The sequence below is a fragment of the Paroedura picta genome, chromosome 2 (assembly GCF_049243985.1).
Source record: "Paroedura picta isolate Pp20150507F chromosome 2, Ppicta_v3.0, whole genome shotgun sequence".
Taxonomy (NCBI): Eukaryota; Metazoa; Chordata; class Lepidosauria; order Squamata; family Gekkonidae; genus Paroedura; species Paroedura picta.
In genome coordinates, this window is record NC_135370.1 from 75333905 (window position 1) to 75359966 (window position 26062).

Genomic DNA, 26062 nt, shown 5'->3' on the forward strand with positions numbered 1-26062 from the left:
TTACAAGGATAAAATATTTTTATTTATAGTCTTATAGTAAAGGGAAGCCTTAACTTGCAAGACAATTCGTGGGCAGTATGTACAACATACTTCAGTTCCATGGAATAGACTCACACCTGGACAGAGACCAAGCTACACTTGTATACACTAAATTCAGAAAACATCACAAACAAGAGTGGGAAGAAGACAAAAATATAAGGACGCACACACACATGCACGCACACACACACACATACCAAGGCCTTTGCTCACTCACAGCCTGTGCCCTTTTTAACTCACATGAGTAACTGGCCCATTTGCCGTGGGGCAAGAGGTCCATGCTATGATGCAGTTATTAGTACCAGGTAACAAAGCTTATGGTGTATTTACATTTTAAAAGCTGGCTCTATTTCTGAGAAACTGATAGGGAGTTCATGCTACGAATCTGTAGCTTCATGTCACCGATGACCACAGCAGGAAGAAGAACCTGACCAGATTGAGTTTCCGTAAGAGGAAATAAATATCAATTAATCACCTGCCAAAATACAAAAGAAAACCCATCTCGAGTTCTGCACCATCGTTTCTGGAAAGTGTACACAAAAATACTTCTGTGCATAACTTCTACTCTCCCCCCCCCCCCTTAAGATTCTTCAGGGGGGCATTTGGCCTTGTTGACATAAATAGAAATATTCTGATCAATGCAAAAGTGGTGCAGCTTTAGTGGATAAATGGACGAGTCACTGTCCTTACGCCGCCCAGACAATCACAGGCTATCGTCAGTTCATCAGATAGCCTGAGCATTCCTGGCACGAGAAACTTGCAGCCATAGGGCAGGACAAGACAGGGCTACATCTTGCTCCAAGCCATAGCTGGTGTCTTCCAGAGGATAAGCTGCCAAGCCAGAGGTTTGGATTAACTCAAAAGGGGATCAAATAAGGGATAAGAACCTGGGGAAGCCGCAGTCCAAGAGCCTCTACTAAAGAAGGAAAGGAAAGTCCTTAAGCAGCCAGCAAGTGTCTAATGGCAGCGGAAACAGAGACCTCTTCTAGCTGGCCTCCATGCGAAGCTTCTTCCGGCTCTGAGGTTCTTCCAGCTCGGACTCTGAACTGGAGTCAGAGCCACCATCAAAGGCGGAGATGGTGCTGCCTTTAGGATTGGTGTACAGGCTGTTGTCAGAAGAGGAATAGTTGGCCTGCAGTTGACTGCTTGATCTTGTCTTTTCCAGTGCACGAACTAAAATGCAAGACCATGGATATATGAGCAGGGGAAAAGGCAAATGTTATACACAGAACCATGACATGGACCATGTTAACCTGTTATCACCTGGCTAATTCACAGACAACAACTCAGTACATTTCTGAATACTTCTAAAATCTGATAGGAAAAAAAGGGAAATTGAAGAAATTGTCCAACTATTTTTCTTCAAAATGGTTAACTGCATTGTAAGAACTTAAGTTGAGCCTGCTGGATCAGATGGTCCATCTAGTTTAGTCTCCTGTTTCATTCTACCTGCCTCTGAATGCGGAAGTTCCCTTTACTCACTATGGCTATCACCACTGATGGACCTCTCCTCCATGAATTTGTTTACCCAGTTTTTAAAGCATCTGTGTTCAAAGCCATCCCTATGTCCATCGGCAGTGAATTCCACAGTTTAATTACTTATTGAATAAAGTAGTATTTCCATTTGTCTGTCTTGAACCCATTTTCCAACAACTTCACTGGATGCTTCCAAATTCTAATATTATGGGTGAGGGAAAAATTTCTCCCACTTTCTCCTTCCTGTGCACAATAGTATAAGCCTCTATTATGTCCCTACCCTTAGTTGCCTTTTCATTTCTAGTAAAATATCCCAGATGCCACCACCTTTCCTCACAGGAGACATGCTCTAACCCCTTGATTATTTTAGTTGCCCTCTTCTGTGTTTTCTCCAGCTCCGCAATAATCTTTAAAAAAATTCAGTAACCAGAACAAGAGATGATACTGAGGCAGCAACAGGGACATTCCATTTGCCATTATATTCTCAATCCCTTTCCTAACCATCTCCAGCATGGAGTTTGCCTTTTTCACCATTGCTCCACACTGAGTTGACATTTTCACTGAACAATCCGCCATAATTACTTACAATCTTGGTTTGAGCCAGTTCACAACCCCTTTGAATATATTTTAAATTAGGATATGTGTTCCAATGCACATCTTATACTTGAATGACATTTGCCATGCTATTGCTCAGTTGCCCACTCACCCAATTTGAAGAGAGCCTTCTGTAGCTCTTCACAATCAGGCCTTGATATTCATGACCCTGATTACCATCTGCCAATATAGACACTATACAGCTCAACCTCTCTCTCGAGGGGGCACCCACTGCTCACTTCCCTCCAGTGTGAGAGCTGTCCATTTGTTCCTACTCTGCTTTCTTTTAACAAATTTCTAATCTGTAAGAGGACACTGTTACCTTATTCAAGAGAAGGTTAATTTTTGAGTGCATCTTCCCCAATCATTTCTTCTAGCAATGTTCAAGGGCAACATATATCTAAACCATAGTAACAATATGCCCTTCTTTTTCCTTTGTCACAATGTTGATGGTTTCTATCTGTAACCGCTCCGCGTTATAAATAAAAGACTAAGGGGGGGGGGGGCTGAGTCCGGGATGGGGGTGCCCCACGATCGGCTTCTTGGCCCTGGACTGACAAGCGGACTTGTCAGTCCGGAGCCAAGGGGCCAATTGGAAGGCGTGCACGGTGCGCCTTCCGAATGGCCCCTTGGCCCCACCTGGGCGAAACACAGGCCAATTGGAGGGCGCAAAGCGCCCTCTGATTGGCCCCTCCATCACTCGCCACAGTCCAGGCTGGAGCTCTTCTCACCGCGTCGCTGCTGCGCCCAGACAAGGCAGAGCAAGGCATTGAGGACCCAGCTGAAACTCAGCCCCAGGTAGCCCACCACGTTCACCGGGAAGATGAACACGAAGCTCCGAGCTAACTGCCACACCAGCCCACCCAGATGGTCCCGGAGCTTGACAGGGCCGCCTGTGGCAACGGCGGAGCCAATCATGGTGTCCGGCCGGATGCATGGCTGCTGCGCCTGCCACTGCTTCTTCCTCCTGCTCCGGAAGGCGCACCTGGGTTCGGCAATGCCTCGCATCGTGCTCTCTCTCCCCCCTCATCCGTGCGCGTACCCAGCTCTGAGCCACTGGCAGCCAACACCCGCTCACTTCTGGGTTTGGGGGAGGGGCGGCCCGGCACTCCTCCCAGCCCCGCTCCCAGCCCGGGCCAACATCGGGGAGGGGGGCACCCGGGTCATGTGATACACACTGTGCAAGCTGCCTGCTCGCCGGGGAGGGGAGCCCCCGGGGGAGCCTCCCCCCCGGCCCTTGGGAAGCCGGCGGGGTCGCCGGGAAGCACGGCGGCTGGGGGGGTGCCCCCCCTCAAAGCCCGTCCTTATGGACGGGCTTTGGATCCTAGTGTATATAATATATTGCATAGATTACATAATTATGATTTGAACTACAGGAATTTTCAAATAGAAGCACAGAGACAATTGCAGTGAAGCAATGGGTTTCCATAGGAATCTATACTTGGAACAGTGCTATTTAATGTGTTGAATCAGGAGTGAGCAATGAAGTGGCCAAGTCTGAGGATGACACACTGTGAACTAGGTGAGTGGAATAGTGGCAAGGTTCAATATACCTAAATGTAAAGTGATGCATCTTTAACTTCATTTATATACTAGGGGTGCTAAACTGCCAGTGACAGACCAGGAAAGAACATGAGGTTATGATGGATAGGGCAACAAAAATGCCTACTCAGTGTGTGGCAGCAATGCAAGAGGCAAATTCTATTCTAGGGATTATTAGAACAGGGTCTGAAAATAAAACAACCAGCATCATAATACTTCTGAATAGATCTGTGCAGCTGCAGTTGAAATACCACTTACAGTTCTGGTTGGCCCAGCTGGAGAGCCTTCCTAATTCCTACAAGGAAAGACTAAGAAGTTTGGGCCGTTTTTAGTTTACCGAAAGTATGGCTAAAGAGTTTACAAAATTATGGATGGTGTAGAACAAGTGGAAAAAGAAAACTTTTGTCCTCTCTCAAAATTCCAAAACTCTGAGACGCTCAATGAAGTTGATGCCAGTGGACTCAGGACAGACAAAAAATACTTTTTTCAGACAATGCATAATGAACCCTATGGAACTCACTGCCATGTGATGTGGTGGCGGCCAATAGGTAAGATGGTTTTAAAAATTCACAGAAGACAGGTCCATCAATAAACTATGACAACTAAATGGAACCTCCATGTTTGGAGGCAGCATAATTCTGAAGGCTAGTTGCTGGTGAGCAGCATGAACTGGGCTTGGCCACCGTATTCCTTCTGTGGGCTTCTTGTGGCATCTGTGCGACCACTGTGGGAAACAGAACATTAGACTAAATGGAACATTGGTCTGATCCACCAAAGCTGTTCTATTATACTTCAGAAATAATTTCAAACAATATGTAATTTACGTGTTAACTCCAAATTCTACACGTTCTTAAGTTAGTAAATAAAACTCTAAATTTGTAAGTCAGATAGCATTGCATTTATTTCTACTTATCCCTAATTGTCCTGGGGGAAAACCCAAGGTCCTTTACACTGACAGCTAAAACAAACCACCTCAGGTGTTTTCAGCAAGTACTGACCATGAGCCCCCTTGTCCAGAAACACTGCACAAAACTACTGGGATAACTAGAGGCAGACAGATTTTATAGACAAATTACTGAGATTACTCAGTGATCATGGCTATCTAGCATTTGAATCCATACATTTAGTATGTATAGAGTCAAATGCTAGATAGCCATGGTCACTGAGTGACATCCTCTCAGCCTATGTCAGAGTATACAACTGATGACTAAAAACAGCCAAACCATCCTTCACACATTTATTACATTTATATACCCCTGTCACCTGAGGCTCAGGGCAGTTCATATGAAACATTGGGGAACAGGAACAATACAGTAAAACTCAAGTCAGATGAATAACAGTAATAACAGTAACAGCAATAAAAAGAACAGTAATTAATAACCTCAAAATTCTAACAGTCCCATGGTTGGTCAGCTCAGGGTGCTTGAATTCATGGGAGGAAGGCTTGGGGGCCCAGTAGATGTTGTTAGTTTCCGTCAACCTTAACCAACTGCCTGGCAGAAGAGCTCTCTTTTGCAGGCCTTGTGGAATTGTTCTAGTTCCATCAGGACTCTAATCTCCTCTGGGAGCTCATTCCACCAGGTGGCTCTGGCTCTGGTTGAGGTCAAGCGAGCCTCCTTGGAACCAGGGATCACCAGCCAGTTGTAGGTGGTGGAACATAAAGCAGGAATAATCTCACACAAATAAAGTGAAGCTAGTTCACGTGTAGGCCACCTTTTGTCCTAAGTGCCATAAAATGTAACACTGACTATTTATTGGCAAAGGTGAAGAGGAGAAAGACAAGGCTCACTCCCAGTTTGCCCAGCCAGAACTTCAGCAACTGTGTGGAGTCAGGTGGCAAGGGCAGAAGCCAAGCCCATAACTGTCTGCCATGCTACCACTAGCACTTCAGGGGTGCACCTTCCATTATCTGGGTCAAGAACCAACCCAGTATGCCAAATAAAAGGATCAGAAGTGCTCCTGTTTGACACAAATGCTGTGGCAGTGTAGGACGAACAGGGCCTGAGAATGATCCAGTAGCACACAGTATCTGGATGGAAAATCACATGAGAACTATATGCAAGTCACTCAGTTCTTTGGAAAACACCTATTATAAGTAACCAGCACTGGCTGATCCTGCTTGACACATTCTGAAAATGGTAATTCAGGGCATCATTTTACGTACCCTGCCCTAAAAGCCAGAAAGTGAGCTGAGAAGGGTAATGCTTTAACTATTACAGGGGCACATGCCCCTGTAATGTAGCACAACTGTTGGCAGCTGTTATCTACTTCAGTTGAACAGCAGGTTATTGTGCCACAAGTATATTTTCTGGTAATTAAAGGCAACAACTGGATAATCAAAATTATTTCTCCACAAGCAACATCCTGGGTCAAAGTCCTGAAACTTAGGCAAAGAAAAAAGGGACCCTTCATCATAAAAGGTTTGGAGGAGCTGTGTTCAACTGATCTAAGAGGTCCATGACATATTACAAACATAAAGTCCCGAGGTCCTTGCAACCAACCATGGCTTTACTGATTATGGGGAAAGACTTGTGGGTCCCAGGCTAGGAAGCCAACACAGGAAAATTAATATGGCAGAGTACTTTACTATAAAATGGCCTAACCCAAGACAGCCCAGATAGAGAACCCCAGCTCAGACCAGCTCACCTTGCTGCTCCAATAGGGCGTTTTGACGCTTTAGGTCATCTATGTCCTGCTGGTGCGTGTGGTTTTTTCGGCGCATGTACTGGATGTACTCTGTGGCTTTATCTAGGATTTGGGCCCGGGATGCCTGTTGCAATAGTAGGAAAAAAACACCAGATAAAGTCCTAGTTCACACAGGCAGCTAGGTCAACTCTCCTTTTTGCAGGGAGACTAGGGATTAAATTATTTAGCTTAGCTCTTTTTTAATGCATTCAAGCAAAGAATTAAGATAAAGGGTATTAAGACACGAGTTTTGTTCTCTATGTGTGTTCTAGTGTCAGTATAAACTCAGCTCCTGATTTTATAGAAACAACTGAGGTAGTAGCATCAGCTTCAGTGTTACACAGTATCTGATGGTGCAACCCCCCCCCCGCCCCAAGAACTCTTCTGCAAAGTATAGACTGCCTACTGCTGTTCAGCACACAACTTATATTTTGCATCCCACATATAAAACTAAATGAAAATTAGTTCATGCCGCCAGAGACTAAACTTAATGTCCTGGTCTAGCAGATAAGCCATCAAATCCTAAAAATACTCATATTGATATATTAAAAAGACATTACGACAGAAGATAGTCTTATACGTTCTCAGCAACTGGGACAATGCAGGACAGGCTAGTGTACTTCATAGTAGTACATATCTGTAGGAGAGGGTATTTTGTTTACCTGTTCCCCTGTAACACACTTGGGTTTGTGAAATGCTTTTGAATGAATATCAATTTGCATGGCAACATAACTTCTGTAGTGATATCACAGTTTGGAATACTTGTGGTACAGAAATTAAAGAATTCAATGACTAGGGATTACAGCAAGGAAGAAAGCAGCACACATTGGAGGCATTTTGAAATTCTTAATTACTGGCAACCTGAGACAAACCTGTCCTTCTAGAGGTGAATCCAGGCTGTGCTGCCCAAAGGACAGGCTGGAACCATTTATTTATTTATTCAATTTATATATGGCATCTCAGTGTACACAGAACTAATAAAATAGTATGTACGTTAAACAACTTTTAACAATTGAGAATAAAACATAACCATAATTTCATGAAACACGAGCAACTACAACAACTGGGAAGGAGGAGACCATGAGTTTGGGGCAGTGGGGCTGCCTAAAAGAGGATGGATCTAGGCTGCAGGAGGCACTTCTGCCGTGGGTCTTCAGCTGAAAGCCTGGCAGAAGAGCTGTGGCCAGCTGGGCGACAGGGAAGATGAAGATGTTAAATAATGTTGGGGAGAGAATTGCTCCCTGTGGACCTCCACGTCTGAGTTCAGAGTGGTGCAATTGGTCCTCCTCAATTATCACTATCTGTCTTCGACCTTGGAGAAAGGGGGTGGTGAGCAAGGAGCTTGTGGTGAAAAATATCAAACACTGCTGTTAGCTCTAGTAATATTAGCAACATCAATCCGCCTTGGTCCAGCTGGCATCAGAGGTCATCCATCTGGGGAATTCGAGCTGTCTCTACCTCATGGCCAGATTGGAAGCTGGACTGGAATGGATCAAGGACCAAAGCTTCATCCAGATATGTCAGTAATTGATCCCCAGCCACTCACTCCCCTACTTTTCCAGAAATGCCACAGATCAATCAGGAATTCTTCTGGACCAATAAGACTCTGTTGGCAGGCAAAAATACACCCTCTGCCTAACAGGGAAGGGGATGAGATATATAGCCAGTCTTTTAGGGTGTAGTAGACTGACCATGGCTCTGCTTCATTTGCAATCAGAGTCACTTCTATCCCTGCAACGAAGATCAGGTCAAGGGTGTGGTCAGCTTGGTGGGGTGGTGACAATCTGTGAGAACCCTAGTTTGGTGTAGTGATTAGGAGTGCGGACTTCTGATCTGGCATGCCGGGTTCGATTCTGCACTCCTCCACATGCAGCCAGCTTGGTGACCTTGGGCTCGCCACGGCACTGATAGAACTGTTCTGACCGAGCAGAGATATCAGGGCTCTCTCAGCCTCACCCACCTCACAGGGTGTCTGTTGTGGGGAGAGGAAAGGGAAGGTGACCGTAAGCCACTTTGAGCCTCCTTCGCGTACAGAAAAGCGGCATATAAGAACCTTTGCGTACAGAAAAGCGGCATATAAGAACCAACTCTTCTTCTTCCTCCTCTTCTTCTAGTGCTGCCATGGTAAATACTAGGTCTGGGCCAAATACTAGGTCTGGGCCAAAACCCAAGGTCAGCTTGTCCACATGGGCATTGATGTCATCCAGGACAATGAATTCTTCATTTTACTGGGCTGGCTTCCCCCTCTGTGGATGGAGTACAATTTGTTGTATGCATCTTATATCGAGGATTGTATGAAAGGTGCCATGATATAGCACAAGAAACCTGAACAAGCAGACAAATGGACCTTAGTGCAATAGTGGTATGTGCACATGGGGTGGGTAGAATATTTGCATTGTTCCAGAATAGGAAGGTAGGGTTTGTAATCCAAGCCACCCTGAGCCTTTTGTTAGAGAAAGGCAACTTGAAGATGTCCTAAATGAATAGTAAGGTCCATGTACACAGTCCCTGTAAAAAACATGCTTTAACATAACGCTGGAAGATTATTTTATCTTCCATTAGGAGAAATATTTCTTTACAAAAAAGAAAAAGAAAAAGAAATTTTACTTTCACTTTCAAGTTAACATATCAATGGCAGATTTATGGTGGCCACATAAAAAGAATTGTTATATTTACATACGTTGATTAAAAAAGCAGAAAATATATTTTGGATTTGCTATTTACCCCAAGATATTCCTTAAAAAAAATCATAACATTTAAAGCAGGGTTCTCAACCTTCCTAATACCACGACCCTTTAATGCAGTTCCTCATGTTGTCCTGACCCCCAACCATAAAATTATGCAAGTGTTCTTTCACAGAAATTAAACTGAAACTGACCAATGGTGTGAAGATCCATTGTTCATGATTGTTTTTCCCCCCGGGGTTTCTCAGTTCAGTTCTGCCTCTTGTCCCACCATGCCAATCTCGCTCTTTTCCGCTGCTCCAGACAGACGAATGCTCTATCTCGATCTACTCCACAAGGCTGTTGTGTGGATGGCACCCCCCAGCCAAGCTGCTTGCCCTACCACGACTCCTGTGAAAGGGTCGTTCACCCCCAAAGGGGCCCCAACCCCCAGGTTGAGAACAACTGATCTAAAGACAAGCAAGTACACAGTTCTAACAGAAGCATTAAGCAAGCAAAAAGATGTAGATATCAGTGTGGGCTCATCTGGCAATATGGTAAAAGAACATCTGTTGTGATGTGATAAATCAAGTATATCTAAGAAGTTGATACTGTTTATACTATAGTGTGAAGAAAACTGGCCAAAGATAAATTCCAAGCCAAGTGTTAGCTTTAGGGAAATCTTTTTTTAAAATTCAGCTACAGAGTTATTTTTAGAGAACTAGCTCAGTTAGCTCAGTTAGACAAGGCATCTTTAAGTAGCAACAAAGAACAGCAAATAGACAATTTTTATGCAAGTCAGAGATTGTATTTCCCTCACCCCTCATGCACCAGTGGGACACTCTCCACCTCTTAACAGACAATGCTCCCAATATCATAAAATACATGTAGAACTTACAATCTTTGCCTAGGTACTTAACACTGTAACAAATACAAATGATATTGAAATTAATTTATTTATGCTGGAGAAAAAAAACTGATTTGAACAAGTAGATTGTAATATAACTATTCCTTGTATAACGCAATTTAGTACAGAATAGTATACACATGCTTTTTTTCTGGTCTGTGAACAGACACAGCCAAATGTTCTACTTCAAATAAGATGATACCCCAAGAGGACAGGCAGGGGACAGAAGGGCAAGATTTCAGCTAACTGCTGAAATTGATTATCTATTTGCCCATTATTCTCTTACTGTAGACGCATTTATTGTATGCCAAATGTTTTCCAAGCAATTCAATCTCAAGTGAATACAAACAAATCCAAACTGCTGGTTTTTCCTATTTATCTTTTAAATACATTAACCATTTTCATTATACTGCATATTATTTTACTCACATTCTACCTCTACTTTGAACTAACTACTTTCATTCCATGGCATTGTGACATTGTATCTCCTGAAGTGTGCATGCACACGAATGCTAATACCTTGAATAAAACTTTGTTGGTTTTAAAGGTGCTACTCAAATTTTGTTCTGCTGCTTCAGGCTAACACGGCTTCCCACTAGAATTACTAGTATCCCATTTCAGCTTCATTCATATACTTTAATAAAATACTTACAAATGACTAGTTACACGAAGATTTGGAGGGGATAAAACTCACATGTTTACATGGCTATTATTAGTAAGGTAAAGCTTTTAAACTGGATATTTGCTGTCCACTGGGTGATGTTGCTCTTTGGGCCCGCACAGGCTGACCTGGCTGACCAGCAGTAGCACTGAGCATGTGGTAGCAGAGCAGACAGTGGGTTCTGGGCATGATTTGCTGCATGGTACACACTGCTGCCCTTTTGCTGCCATGTCAAAGCTTTATTAGCTAGCTTATTTGAGAACAATGGCAATCCCATTCCCTTGTGGATGCTGGTTCACATTGCTGTTAATGTACTCAGCACAGCAGAAGGAAATTTACAGAGAAACCCTATGTAGTGTAACTCCAGTCTAAGATCACCAAAATCAACGGGATTAAACTGAAATAATTCAATCACAGGTAAAACATTAGGATTAATTTCATGTCAACAAGGCACTTTCCAGTTTATGTGGTATGGCTTTAGGTGGTGCTTGCTGCAGCTACATTTCCTGTGCAAAAGTGTCTCCAGCAAAATTTCCATGAAAGACCCTGAAATGGCTGACTACTCAGCAGCTTGTACTCTCAAGGGAGAACAAAAAATAGCAGAAGGCCAGACCACATATTTTAGCTAACGTAAACCATCAAGCATTTGTCCCAAGATCTTTGTCCATATGCCATGAGTAATAAATAGGCATACCTTGATAATGTCTAGGACACAGAGTCATCAGAGGTGATTGCACACACAAAAATGCTGTCTATCAAGCTAAGTACCTTGTACTGAGCTTCTGCAGACAACTCTGTAGTTATTCCAGCCACTGATGAATAGCAGGTCATTTCCTCATTCTTTTTTCAGGACTGACACGTTTGCCCTATAGAAAGCTACAAGTTACCTGCTAGCATTATTACATTAAAAGCCCAGGGAAGACGTAAAGCCAGTCTTTACACATTCAACAGACTTTGGGCTACTCCTGAGTAGCCATTCCCTCCCCATCTCCCAGAGTGAAACATGCCCATCTGAAGTGCCTGCGATAAGCTCAAGCTGAAATTCTACACGCTACTGTAAAATTTCCGGAGCTCAAATGGCAGCATGGATTCATGGGCAAATAATTCAGGAAAGTCCTTCCTTCTTAATAATTCAAAATCCTCCCCAAAAAAGAAATAAAAGAGAGTGTGATCATGTACGATGGTACGAAGTGATCACCAGTGTCACACGAGGAAAACAGGGTAGGGAAACAATAACAGATTTGCTTGAGTTAGACCAGAGCATAGTCTAAAGCAGTGGTCCCCAACCTTTTTATCACCGGGGACTGGTCAACACTTGACAATTCTACTGAGGCCCGGGGGGGGGGAGTCTTTTGCCGAGGGACATCGCTGCCGTCGCCTGAGCCCCTGCTCCACTTGCTTTCCCACCGGCACCCCTGACTTCCCGCCGCCCACTGGGGGGCGCTGCCAGCAGCAGCTGCGCAGTGCCACGCCTAGGAGGAGCCCCAGCCATGGCAGCCGCCAGTGAATACCAAAGGTGAGCCGGCGGCAGAGTGGCAGGGCAGCCCCTGAGGCAGCAGCCGGGGAGGAGGACGAGCCGCAACTGATCCACGGACCGGTTCCAATCCTGGTCCCTGGGCCGGGGGTTGGGGACAGCTGGGCTAAACGGAAGTTGCACACAGTCTCCTTCTCAGAAAGAACATAGTGCAAAGGGAAAGATCAGTCTTGCCTACCCAGCCATTGGCTAGAAAACTAACAAACAGAAATTCACCTTCCTAGCAAAAATAACTGTAAAGGAGGTTTATAGCTTAAGGGTGCTCCTGGACCCAGAAAGGCCTCCAACTGAATAAACAGCAGTGGTAGCCAGCACTGCCTTTTACCAGGTTGGTTAGTGAACCAGTTACATCCCTTCCTATGTGCCACTGAGGCACATGCCCTGGTAACATCTAGATTAGATTACTGCAATGCACTCTATGTGGGGCTGCTCTAAAAGACTGTCTGGAAGCTAGATTTGGTACAGAATGTTGTGGCTAGAGTGTTGACTGAAGTGGGTCATAGGGACCATATCAGTTCAGTCTTGTTCCATCTACATTGGCTTCCAATTTGCTTCCAGGCTCAATTCATGGTGCTGGTATTAGCTTTTAAAGTCCTGTATGACCTTGGACCAATATACCTTAAGGAACCCCCCCCACCCCCACCAAATGAACCTACCTGTTCACACTAGTCATCTTCAGAGACCCTGCTTTGGCTGCCCACGCCATCTGAAGTTAAGATAGGGCCAAGATAGGGCCTTTGCAGTCATGGCACCAAACCTTTGGAACTCCTTCCCCAGAGCGATTCATCTGTCTCCTTCTATCAGTGTCTTTCACCAGAAGGGGGCGACTTTGTTTTGTCTAGCATACCCCCAGTTATTGGCATCCTTCCAACACTGTTTGTTTTGGGTGTTTTAATAATTGAATTATTTTATAATTTTAAACTAGTAATATAGCCCGCTGTATGAGGAATACAGCGGGTGCTAGGAACTAACCTTTGTGCGTGTCCCCCGGCAGCGGTCCTCTGGGTCAGCTCTCTGGGGCGGCGGCTCTTTGAGGGGGCGGCCTGACGCGGCGAGAGGCGCTTTGCGCCTCTCGCTGTGTCAGGCTGGGAGCAACCGCGAGCCGCGCTGCGCGCGGCTCACAGTCGCTGGGGCTAGGAATCAGAGGGACCAATCAGCAGGCGCAAAACCAATTGGTCCCTCCGATTGTCTGTCCAGAGGAAGGGTCCAATCTGGACTCTTCCTCATCACGGACACATCCCGCCCCAGAACCCCTTAGCGAATTATTTAGTCCGCGGCGCCGCGGGCGGTGTTTAGATGTACTTAATTACTCAAGTGTTTTAATTTTTTAATGTTTGCTGCATTGTGGACCCTGATCAGGTGTAACGGTAGCATAACAATGTTTTAAGTAAATAAATACTCTTAACTGTTAAAGTCATTCTAGGACTATGAAATGGAAGGAACAGGTTCTGCCACCGGTCCATGGTCACTGGGAACTTTTGGGGTATTAACAGATTGGAGAAAACCTTATTGAAAACCACTGTATAGACAAGCAAGTGATGGGGTAGTTCAGCTTGTCTTTCATCATTTTAGACTTTAATGTGTACCATACTGTCTCCTAAATATACATGTCTTGACACCAATGTTCAAGGTAAAGAGTGGGATGGGGATTGAGGGGAGAGACCAAGCATTCTCTGCAACATGTGTGACAACACAGAGATGTCACAGAACTTCCTCTGCATAAGGTGAGTCTTGCTGGTTCACATGCAATGAAGTGGAGCCTGCAAGGTCTGTTACAAAACAAGCAGTACTAAAAGCAAACAGGGACCAAAAGCAAAGCTACGCAGAAATCCTGAAAGACTTGACAAGACTTCCAAACTTTTGGAATCATCTGATCTAATGAGAAGTGATGCTTCACTTTCACTTTACAGAATGAATGATGAACCTCTCTTCAATATGACTGAGACCCCTGCAGAATTACTGGCATTATCTTTTATATGCTATATATATTAGCTTTTATATGTTACACCTAGAGTGGGCTGTAAAGCAATTCCCGTTCTAACTTGAAAGCAGCATTAAGGGGAAAAACATCACTTCTCTCAATAAACTCACCTTCTCTCCCTGAAGTGATGGCACAGAATCCCGCAAGCTGTGGAAACTGTCCTTGATGTGGTCCCTACGCTTGCGCTCCAATGCATTGTGGTGAGCACGTTTATCAGCCTAGACAAAAAGGAGAACAAACATTATATGGTTGGCAACTGGCAACTTGCACTGCATCCCTGGCTCAGGATGCATCGTGAGGTGAGAATGATGCATTTCCAGAATCAAAGCTGTGCTAACAGAAAGGAAAAAACAAAGGGGTTCAGTAATAGTAACGTCTAGGGCAGTTCTGTCCAGCATGCAAATCAATTGTGATTAGTTAGAAGAGTATGGGTTTTGCCCTGCAACATTTAATTTTGTGCAAGTGAATAATATGATTGTTTAGAAAGTTTATGGTGTCATCCATGAACTACAGAGCCTGCACCTCCAAGAAAGCTCCAAACATTAATATGCCATACATTAAACTGATAAATGAACTCTTACCAGTATTAGCAACCCCAAATATTGTAGAAAGGTTTGTAACAAATATCAACCAGAGCTCATAAAATGACCAAAACACTACAAGGGGGAGGAGGAAACTTGGAATGTACTTTTATCCAGTGCAACTGCAGGCAACAAGAGAAGCTGCAATTCCATAGCTTAGCCACAACATCACAGCTAAGCAGTCTTTTTAAATCCAAGATTGTGATCTTGCTCAATCAGACTTGACCCGATGAATAAAGATTTAATTATTTGTATGCAGAAATATCACACATATAATTCAAAAGACTGCTTTTAACCTAAATTTATGAATGGTAAGAAAATGGAAAACAGTTACAAGGGGCTGCTTAAACAACCCATACATAGCATATAGTTCTCTGTTCCTGCCATGATCCTGAAAAATGTCCCTACCAAGTAGAGAAGAGCAATTTCCTCAGCCAATTTAAAATTAAGTATATATTCAGGTAGGTCATGGATTGAAGATGATTGAAAAGGGGAACCTGGTAAGCTAATGACATTCAAAGCCAAAAGATAGTGCCACAAATGGTATTTAAATAGTATGCCTGAATTTTTCATTAGAGATCAGATTTCCAGTGTCAAAAACAGTTTAATCCAATCCCTCTATAAATATTGTTAGAGAAAATTTTAGCTCCACAAGAAAAAGCAGAACTTTAATAATAGTATACATTTGAAATACACTAGGATTTAATAAATTTATTATTTTGGCAGTAATTCGTTTCTGCCTTCTTCCAACTGCCTGGTGCTCCACCATTGTTTTCATTACAATTTGAGATAGCACCAGGAAAATAAAATTATGCTTAATGAAACCTGACCAGCAGATGTCAAGGCAGCCTCCAGTCACACAGGTTTGGCAACAATCCCACACCCACTTCCTGACACAGACAGCAGTGGTTGTGTGTCAGATGTAAATAGGTACACCCCAAATCCCAAGCACAAAGCAGTCTCGAAATTCTTAGATCAACACTGCAACCTATTAGGAGGCAGAACTGGACAAACAATGAAGTGGCCCATTGGTTTCCTCCTTCACAAGCTACTGAGAAGTTCCATGACTTTATCTGTGCTGCTATAGCTAGTGAGGTAAGTTGTGTTAGAGGATTCAAAGTGAATTAAACTGCATGATACTGAACTATACCCATAGTGCTGATAACCAGGACAGTTAACCAGATTCACCAAGCATGCAAAACACTGGAGCAGCATAGTAAATCAACACAGATTTTCTCCTGCCTCAATCAAACTGCTCTACTTCAGTTTCATTACCCAAGTTAGGAGGCCAAGCATAAAAAGTTTTGACAGTTGAACAGACTGCTCTTTCCCCTTTTTGAAGTTAGTCAATTTTGTGCAATGTTTTGAGTAAATCTAAGGAAACCAGGAAACCAGATACTTATTTCTATCCAGAATAGCCTGATATCACCCCCCCCCAAAAAAAATTACAACTAGTTCAATATGCTAAAATGTCCTGTTCTCCCAGCCTCTTTATAAAAACAGATCTAACTAACCCCTGGATATAACACCTGGCCCTACTGTAACTTACTACTGGCAATAATTCAAAGCAAGTGCATTGCATTTAGGAAAGACAGCAAGATCTAATCCAATGAGTTCTGGTTGGCACAAGCCATACTAAATGCCAAATAAGGATAGCATGAAAACACTGGCCTCCATTCATTAGGGAAAGGTGGCCCACTGCCATGCTACTCTCCATTACTACCTCATCAGCTACTTTCTAAACCATTTGACTGTCCAGGAAAATCTCAGCTCCTGGCAAGGAAAGGAGTGGGAGGGGGAAACATAGCTCTGTTCCAAGAGATTCTGCTAGTTGAACGTTAGAACTCCATGAAATTAATATAGGCACATATAAAACATAATAGAAACAATGGCATTTTGGTCTGAAGGCCTTTATAACTGGCCAGAAATTAGACAATCCAGTATTAATAGGGATCTCACTAATTCAGGTAGGTATGCAGCCAGGCGGATTAGGGTTTAAGAGTGCTACAACAGCTAACCAAACATTGGAACAATTCCTTCTCATTTGAAACCTGGCCATCAACACAGCTTTTATGATGGTTCATTATCTGACGCCTAAAAAGACATACCTATGATCTTGTGATGACTTCAGAGTACCCTTGGTTCTTTCATTCTAGGTAGTTTTTAAGGAAGTGATTAATGAATATAAACCAATGAGTAACAAAAGCTGAATATATTATTTATTAAAGTGTTTTGATGTCAACTTTCAATTAAAAATTTCTAAGGTGGCTAACAAATACAAATACAAGGCTGTCTTGTTAAGCAGCAATCACAGCTCACAGACTCAACAATTCAAATATTGCCAAAAGCCCCCTAAAATGAAACAGTCTTTGTCTGGAATCTGTAAGCCATTAAAAATGGAGAACAGCAAACCCCACTGCAGAGGGAATTCTATTTATTATTTATTATTTATTATTTATTATTTATTATTTAAATGTGTATACCACCGTTCCTGATTGGTCTCAAAGCGGTTAGCACAATAAAATAATAAAAACACAATAAAACCCATAAATACCCGTAATTACAATTACTAAAGGTAACAAGACGGCAAGCGAAAAAACTAACTAAGCTTACCCCCTTGGCCAGCCTTCTGACTGTCTTACTGGTGAGAGTGGGGAGACAGATCTATTTATTAACAGATGGACATGGGGGATCTCAGATTTTAAAATCTTGATGTGATTGATAAGATTTTGTCCCATGTATGACAAGAGAATAAGGCCCAAGAAATTATTAGAATACAGGAAAGTTCATTTTGGACCTGACAATTCTTGATATATTCCAGGGCCAGACTGCTTAGGGCTAGAAAGACCAAAAACAGGATTCATAACTTGCCACTGAAACTAACTGGAGGAAAGCAAAGCTGTTGCACATCTGTGCAAATTTGTGCTCTATTACATTACATGGCTCCAAGGCATTCTGAAAAGTAAAATTTTTAGATCAGGCCTTCACAAGTCATACAAAAATTCAGGAATCAGATTTATTTTTTGGCCGTCAGGGGTTTATATTTTAATGACCATACTGTCTAATTATTGCCACCATAAAACCCAATTCTAAACAGTCTCCTGACATGTCTGTCATCCTTCCGCAGGGCCTGCAAGACGGAGCTCTTCTGCCAGGCATATGGTTGAGGCCAGGGTGAGGTCCCGCTATTAGATCTAGGGCTCCCTGTGTCCATCTGATTGATCTGATGCTTCACTCCCACCAGCAATAGGATGGTTGTCCCCGGCTGGACGAGGGGATAGATAGTTAATGGTCTTTCACCTGCCACCTTGGTATTAATTGGTATTAATAGTATTTATATAGGGAATTTTATGGGGTTTTATTGTGCTTTTATATTTTAATTGTCTGTAAACCGCCGTGAGCCCTGTTGGGAACAACGGTATATAAATTAAACAAACAAATAAATGTGACTGAAAAAGTGCAAGAAAATTGTTGTGACCTATAAAGAAATATGGGTTAGGTAACCTAAGATTTGTGCTTCCTACTGAGAACCGCCAAGAGGCTGACTGTTGAAAACACTAGATATTACAAATACATTTCTAGGTACCATGGCGCTTGGAATTTGTCAAACCCTGTTCTAGAAAATTTGGACATGAAAAAATAATGGTGGGGAGAGTTTGTGTCAAGAAAAATACTGCAGAGAAAAACTGAAATCTATGTAGTGCTAACTTTATCAACCCTGAACTTATGTTTCTGCTTTAATAAGTCCGAATTCTTGGCTACTGTGATACAAAAGGACAGTCGGCTAGGCAAGAATCAAGTCTAGACCAGGGCCACCTACAATTGGTGCAAATTACTGATTGCTGGGCATTCTGGAGGAATCTGTTGGCTACTGCTTATTTTATTTTATTTGTTTATCTAGACCAGGGGTAGTCAAACTGCGGCCCTCCAGATGTCCATGGACTACAATTCCCAGAAGCCCCTGCCAATGCTGGCAGGGGCTTCTGGGAATTGTAGTCCATGGACATCTGGAGGGCCGCAGTTTGACTACCCCTGATCTAGACTATGAAATTTTTATCAATTAATTATAATTATGAATTACCCTTGTTCTTATGATGTATATGCCATTAAAGGTTTTTTGAATTTGAAGTCATTCATAGCTGTAATAGCATATAATAATTATTATAATTTAAAATTTTAAAACTTTGTATGCATTCTGGTCTGTGACCGTATAAATAAACTTGTATTTGTAATATTTATAATTTGGCATATTTAGACATGCAAGAGTACAATACTAGGCAAAGCTACCAACTGCTGCAACCTGCGCTGCCCAAGGACATATAAGCTTCTGCCACCTTAAGACCAGAAAAAATAGAAGCTGAAAATTAGAAATAAAATGTTTTACACTTATTATGGTATATTGTTTGGACTTAATCTGTACTAGTATGACTGTATGAACTGTTTATATCAGTATGTTTGAATATTGCTAAAACTGAAACAAGGACCTCTTCAATATCCTTTAAAATGCCTTTAAGATGTCTAAATGTATTTTATTTATGTCTTAAATTTCTATACCACCCTCCCATAAGGGTCAGGGCAGTTGACATAAAACTTCATGGGTATACATCAAAATCTAGTGATAGTAACATAATGCTGGTTCCAAAACTGAACATAACAGATTATAACAAAACACTATAAAAAATTCACAGGTGTGACAACAACTCTCAACTTTTAACATGAACCTGTGGGAGGTTAAAATGTACACAGAAATAATCTAAACATAGACAGTACAAGGAAGTAAAATAAGGGTACTTGCACTTCTTGGAAAGCATTTGAAACGAGTGAAAACTGCTCTTAGAAAGCATTTCACTGATCCCAGAAGAGAAAATATTGAAAAATTTCCAATTTTTCCAATGCAAAAACTGGATTTCCCCAAGGTTTAAAGAAAGCACCTCCCCAGTGCTCACATTTCTACTAAGGAATCATTGAGACAGCCCAAAAACACATGCAGAAGATATTCTCATTGTACTTGCTGTCCTTAAGTAAAACCCCTTGTATTTCCTGTATACCTACAATATGCTGCCTAGCTTTTTTCTTCAGAATATGAGAGGCAACATAAATGTCCCCTGAAAATTTTAAGTTTCATTGTAATTTATTCTTAGTGCCGTACATGGGAGCCTCAGCCTTGGTTCATCTTGCTCAATCAAAAAAATATCCAGGACTCTCTTTAGCATGCTAGCACTCACCAAATCAGAACAGAAGAACCTCTGAATCTAGGTTCCCACAAACTGGCAAGGTATAAATATATATTTGAAAACAGAATTCAAATACAGTGTACTTTACTAAAAATACCTTATGCATTCCAATTATAGTAAAACAAATCACGAGCTTACCAACCATGAGAATCAAAAGAAATTGCGATTTATGACATATATTTTTTGTGTTTTTAAAATGAGGACATTTTAAAGCAAAACATAAAACCTAACAAATGGACAGAGACTTATGCCTCTACAGATCAGACTATGCAAATCCAATACTACCAAATCAAGATGCACACTTACTTTACTGGATTAGCCCATTGATCCATGTAACACAGTACCAACAGTTCTGTAATGTTTCAGAAACCGGAATGTCTTTTAACTGGAGATGCCAGGGACTGATGTTTGTGCTCTACCTCAGAACTATGGGCTCAGAAATGGGGATGAAAGTACAGGTATGTAATAAAGATTACTAAGATTGTGTATGTGATATGCTTTGAGTACTACAAAGGGTTATATAGGTGTTAAGGTGTTACTTTCATTTCTCTTTTTTAATGACTGGTTTCTCATCACTGGCAGCTGACAGGTATGAGCTGCAGACTCAGCACTCTGGTGTTTACCCAAACAAAAACTACCCTGCAACACTAAAAATATAGAAAGCCATGTACATGGTTAAACTCAAAGCATATACTTCATGGGTTAATCAGTTATAGTCATCGTGCCAGTAATATTTAAAAGGAAGCAGCAACTATTTATGTCTTTTGTTTGCAGATATATAACTGTTACTAAGAACATTTACAATACAAACAGAAAGCATTTTGTACTTTGCTTTCTCCTTTAGCAGAGTTAATTTCAAAGGCTCCCTATTTCACCAAGGAGTCTTTATTTTTCTAAATCATTTTCCTGTTTAACATTGTAGAGTGAAAAAGCTTCTGGGGATTACACAAAAAATCTGAAACAACCTCGAATATTTGTTCAATTGTGTGGTGGAAAAAGGCAATCTGAAAACACAGAACACACATATGCCAATAATAATCATGAAGCTCTCCTTCAAGGAAGATAAAAATGAAGAACTGGACTTCAATATAAATTGGTTTTAATTATACATTTCTAAGAAAATCAATCACTTAAAATGAAATCCTAGTGCAAACATTTTGAAGTACCCATTTGGTCTCTTAGAACTAAAAATAACCTATCAATTTGTAAAAATAACAATGGGAAGCAAAATGTCACTTCTGAAGCTAACCATTATAAATAACACAACGCATCTTGTGCATTCCCTACTGCAGCAAGTCACCACAGATGCAGAACACAGGAGATGTTGCCTTGTACATCAATATGATCATTCATGAACTTGCATGGTGTCATCTTTTACTCCTATTTTATGCCCTCCATCTATCTGGTCTACAGTATGTTCAGTTACTGAATTGTGAATGATTACTAACCAAACAGCTTGAGCATTTTTTTTTACTTTCCATCTCATGGAAAAATACTTTTATTTTCTTTTTGCTGTTTGATTACAATCTCCCTCAGAAATGTCAGGAAACCTGTAATCTGATTCTATGCATGTTTATTCTATACAATGGGCCTTACTTTCACCATCAGGATGCAGATTAATGTAGCACTAGTCTTTAAATTAGTGAACATTCTTGTATGTGAACAGACAGCACTGAACATACATTGATTTCTTGTCTCTAAGCAGGTATTAATGTTAAAAGTTTATTGGTGGCCTCATTTTGGATTATGCTTTTAGTTGGTCAGTTATCATTATATGCAGTTTCCACCGCTTTTGGATATTTTGTATACTGATTTTGTGTATTTTATTAAATAGTTTTGGTGTTTTAGGGGTAGTTTTATTGGGGTTTTTATATATGTTGTAACCCGCCACAAGCCATTTTAGGAGTGGCAGGCTAGAAATCAAATAAATAAATAAATATATGGGTTCTATAAAAAATGTTATTTATTTATCCAAGAATATGCCTTAGAATCTCAGTTATTTAAAAACAATCAATAGTTTTAAAAGCCATGCTCAATAGTATAAACCATTGCAATATTGTTCTTGATTTTTGTCTAAAAAGACTCAATAAGCAACCAAGACATGGGAAAAAATATCACACTCAAGTTTCCAGGGACAGCAGTAACTATGGTGCTGCAGCACTCATAAATACAAACAAAAGTTAACAATAAACAAAAATCAACTTCATTACATCAAGTGCTATGCTGCCCTGTAAAAATCCTTCCAATATGGCAGACAACACTGCAGATTGAGGGATTATTCTGTATGATCACAAGGAAATTTATACAACAGATTTAAAAATCAAGGTATCTTTTGCCTTGTGAATTTTCATTTTTATAAGTGACTGAAGATGCTAAAATTAACACTGAATTTTCAAAAACAAAACAACAGCCAAAATAAGCTGATTTATGGAGGTTTTCTGGAAAGGGCAACATTTCTAGTACAATCCATTAAGGAAATTAAATACCAAAAATAAAAGAATTCTCTGCTACTCACTCATTAAATACTCTGGCAACTGTCAAAGGGGGGGAATGCTGTACCCTAACACATTGGGACTGATTGCCACACGCTTACCATGGGACAAGCAGAAGCCTTACAACTCCCCCTCTCCATTTTAAGATATTTATTAAAACAGATGCTTGATTACAATCCTGCCTGAGGCTTTCCTGCCCTCTATATTAACAGACTGTTTACAGAGCTGGCTGTATCCTCTTTTATAAGGAAACAAGCAGAATTGTTCCGCACCCTGCTCATTCCTGGATACTGTTCTCAAAACTGCCCTCCCCGTACCCTCTCCCTCATGAACTGAGAAGATAGTAAAGGGCTGACACGATGACAGGTTCTCTTCACCGTTCCCCTTCCAACACAAACTTCCGGGCCTCTAGTGGGAAACACACACACACAAACCTTCAAGAGGTCACCCCATGACCGCGTTTCCCCTTTAAAACCAGCCTCATCCCAATACCCTCAAGCCTACCATTCCCAACCCAAGCCTGTAAGAGGCCTGCACAGGTTACCTCGACCGTACGAAGAAACCGATTTCTCCCGAACAGACGCCTCTCTCTTTGACACAATCTCCACTCCCCCAACCTTCTACTGACCTCCCTTCAGGCCGAGGCCACATTCTCTCCCCCCCCCCCCGTATCCTGGCGGGCCGCCCTGTGCCGGAGTGCCGGGGCGGGTGAGGGGCAGGCGGGGTTCTAAGCTGCCCTTCGTGCCACAAGGAGACACAGACAGAGAGAGACGCATTCCTGTCAGCGCCGCTCAGCACCCACCCACCGGGAGGGGGGGGCAGGGGCAGGAGCGGGGGCAGGGGCGGGAGGGGGCGCAGCGCGAGACTCACGTCGCTCTCCACCTCGATGTCATCGTTATCGCTCATGCTGTGGCCGTCGCCCGGCTGAGCCACTGCCAGGCCTCTTCGGCAGGCGCTGCGGGCTGAACCGACGACGACAACAGCCCGGCCGCACCAGCCTCCTCCGTCGGCGTCTTAGTCGTCGTCTCCTCCTCCAGCATCAACGGCACACGCACCTCGCACTGCACGTGACGACGGACCCGCGCCGTCCGCTCACTCGCGTCGCCTTGAGCGCTGCATGCCGGGAGTTAGAGTCCCTTCGAGAACGCCGCGCCAGTCGCGATACGCAGCTCCCAACTATCATTCCCGGCGGCCTCTGGAAAGAGCAGAACCCCGGAGGTGGCCGTCTGCGCAGGCGTAAGGGCGCCACATGGCATTCTGGGGGCCGCAGTCCCTAGCAAAGAGGAAGAGCTCCGCTTCCCGCAGACTAAGGAGAGGACACGTGGATGGGAGGAACGAGGGCACTCTCTGTTAAGACTGTAACCCCCCCCCCCGGTCGTACACTTTTTTTTGCCTGAAGAGAGGATAATAGCATTTTGCTGGCAGAAGGCAAAGGAATGAGCTTTTGTTATTTAGTCTTGCCAGTTCAAATCAGAAACGATCTATTTGGACACGGGTAAGGCATTAAAATGGTGAAATGTGCAACCAATGAAGGGGATAGTCAGCATCGGCTGCAAGGGATAATCCTGATGCTACGAAGACCCATCGTCGTGCCTCTGCAATATTCGCCCCTTCTTCACGTCAAGGAATGAGTTGTTGCTGCGAAGATAGAATTAATTTTTGGTTTTAACGCTATCAGATTTTTGGAGACATACAATGAAAGCCTTGCTTTCCCACTTTGCCTTGTCTACATGGTGGGGGTGAGTCCATCAATGCACCCTTTGGTAACGAATTCCACTTTTTAATCACATGTTCAGTTAAAAAAACATTTAATTTTTGCTACCTTGAACTTCAAGCATTTTTGGAGGGGGAGAAAAAGTTCTCGGTCCACCAACTGTACTATGTGAATAATTGTATAAATCTCTATTATGGTCATCCCTGACTCATAGGAAAAGTGCACCAACTCCATCTTGGTTGCCTGCTACAGTACTTTCTGCAGCTCTACGATATCCTTTTTGAGATAGAGACCAGAACTGCACACAGTATTCCGAATGAGGATGCACTTTAGATCTATACACTGGTTATTTTCAATCATATTGCTAATAATTCCCAGTATATTTTGCCTTTTTCACTGCTGTAGCCTGAGCTCCCGGGGAGGGTGGTATCTTTAAACCGCTCCTGCGGAGCGGATTAAATAATCGGCTAAGGGCACCTAAGGAGGGCCCTGAGGGCCCCGTCTGTGATCAGGAAGGGCGCTGATAGGCCCCTTCCTCATTACTGACAATCGGAGGGCCCAATCCGCAGGCGCAAAGCTTTGCGCCTGCGGATTGGGCCCTCCGATTGTCAGTCTGGCAGCAAGGGACCAGTCGATTGGTCCCTTGCCACCGGACTGACGAATTGGGAGGCGCTTTGTGCCTCCTGGTCCACCCCCTCAGCTGCGCTCGCCGCAGCCGCCCCGCCCGCCATTCTGCCACCCGCTGCCCAACAGCCAGCTCCCTGCTGCCCTCACCAGGCCACGCCCCCCAGTGTCCGTCGCTCCATGGCCCCCTGCCGCCGCCCCGCACTTCCCGCCGGCTCCCAGAGCCCGGCCGCGCCCGCTGCCGCCGCGAGAAGCCTGCCGCCAACCCGCCCTCTGCTGCATGCAACGCCCAACCCGCCCGAACCTCGCCCACCAGCCCCGGGGTACCTGTGCCAAACCCACTGCCTGCCTCAGAGCCTCCCACGCCTCCAGATGGCCCGCGCCATCTTCCTCTGGACGGCACCACCTCAGGTAGGCCGCCACCGATCGCCTGAAGTCGCTACGCGCGCCCCGCCCGCCCTCCGAGCCCTCCCCGCTGCTCTGTGACAATCCCGCACCCTGCTAGCGTCCGCTGTCTGCCTCACAGCGGGCTCTATTTCTAGTATAAATATAATAATAAAGAAATAAATATTGGTTTGATATTTTCAGTGAACTACCAGTTCTCTTTCATTCTCGGTCTCAACAAGTTCAGCTCCCATTACAGTGTACTTACAGTTGGGAATTTTTATTCTAGTGTGAATTGCTTACCTACATTAAACTTCATTTGCCATATTGCTGGCAATATGTGGAGATTCTCAGCTTCAATGTTGGTCAGGATTTTCAACATCCTGGATAATTTTGTCTTGTCTGCAAACTTGGCCACTACACTGCTCACCTCCACTTACAAATCATTCAAAATATCATCAGACTCAATACCATCCATTAGGATCCCACTGCCTATTTGATCCTTTCTTTCTGCTTCCTATCTGTTACCCAATTTTTAACTGCTAAGAGGACATCTTTTATTTTCTATATATGTCTTTGGTTAGGTGTGATGTCAAAAGCCCTTTGAAAGTCCAAATATATGTTTACTGGATTACTATTATGCTTATTCACTTTCTTTGAGAACTCCAAAAGGCTGGTGAGACAGAAATTCCCTGTGTAGAAGCTATGCTGCTTTTCCCTCAAGAGGCTTTATTTATATGGCTAATAATTTATGATTATGATTTCTACTTATTTGCCTGGGATAGTCTTTAGGCTGGCTGGCTGGCCTCTTTAGTCTTCTGATACAATGGCTGATTTTAGTGACAAGCTGAACATAGTGGTTAAGTAGATCAACAGTCTCACACTTGTATTTACTAGGAACCCTCAGGGGCACAACATTAGGATCTGGAGGTTGACTTGTTTATTTCCCCA

General features: G+C 43.0%; 1 protein-coding gene across 5 annotated transcripts; it reads right to left on the reverse strand.

The window, feature by feature from the left end:
• On the reverse strand, positions 1–23565 carry MAX (MYC associated factor X). Of its 5 annotated transcripts, none has more exons than XR_013228206.1 (5): positions 23260–23565; positions 14193–14300; positions 6298–6427; positions 4172–4375; positions 1068–1212 (listed from the first exon to the last, which is right to left on the reverse strand). XR_013228206.1 is itself a non-coding variant. In XM_077320872.1 (4 exons), exons 1-4 carry the CDS (start codon positions 23293–23295, stop codon positions 1025–1027), a joined length of 462 nt encoding a protein of 153 aa, XP_077176987.1. In that variant the 5' UTR covers positions 23296–23529; the 3' UTR covers positions 1–1024. The 5 variants fall into 5 exon arrangements, 3 of the variants coding, with proteins under 3 accessions (XP_077176987.1, XP_077176989.1, XP_077176990.1); XR_013228207.1 differs by having other exon boundaries at positions 6298–6421; positions 23260–23560; XM_077320872.1 differs by lacking the exon at positions 4172–4375 and having other exon boundaries at positions 1–1212; positions 23260–23529.
• Positions 23566–26062: the final 2497 nt, after the last annotated feature.

What these genes read in the sequence shown, in the direction of transcription:
- MAX (XM_077320872.1), bottom strand. Translation starts at nt 23,295, where the DNA reads ATGAGCGATAACGATGACATCGAGGTGGAGAGCGAC. An exon ending in ACATCGAGGTGGAGAGCGAC is followed by an intron (nt 14,301 to 23,259) that starts GTGAGTCTCGCG and finishes CTTTTTGTCTAG; the next exon opens with GCTGATAAACGTGCTCACCA. An exon ending in CGCCCTATTGGAGCAGCAAG is followed by an intron (nt 1,213 to 6,297) that starts GTGAGCTGGTCT and finishes CTTGCATTTTAG; the next exon opens with TTCGTGCACTGGAAAAGACA.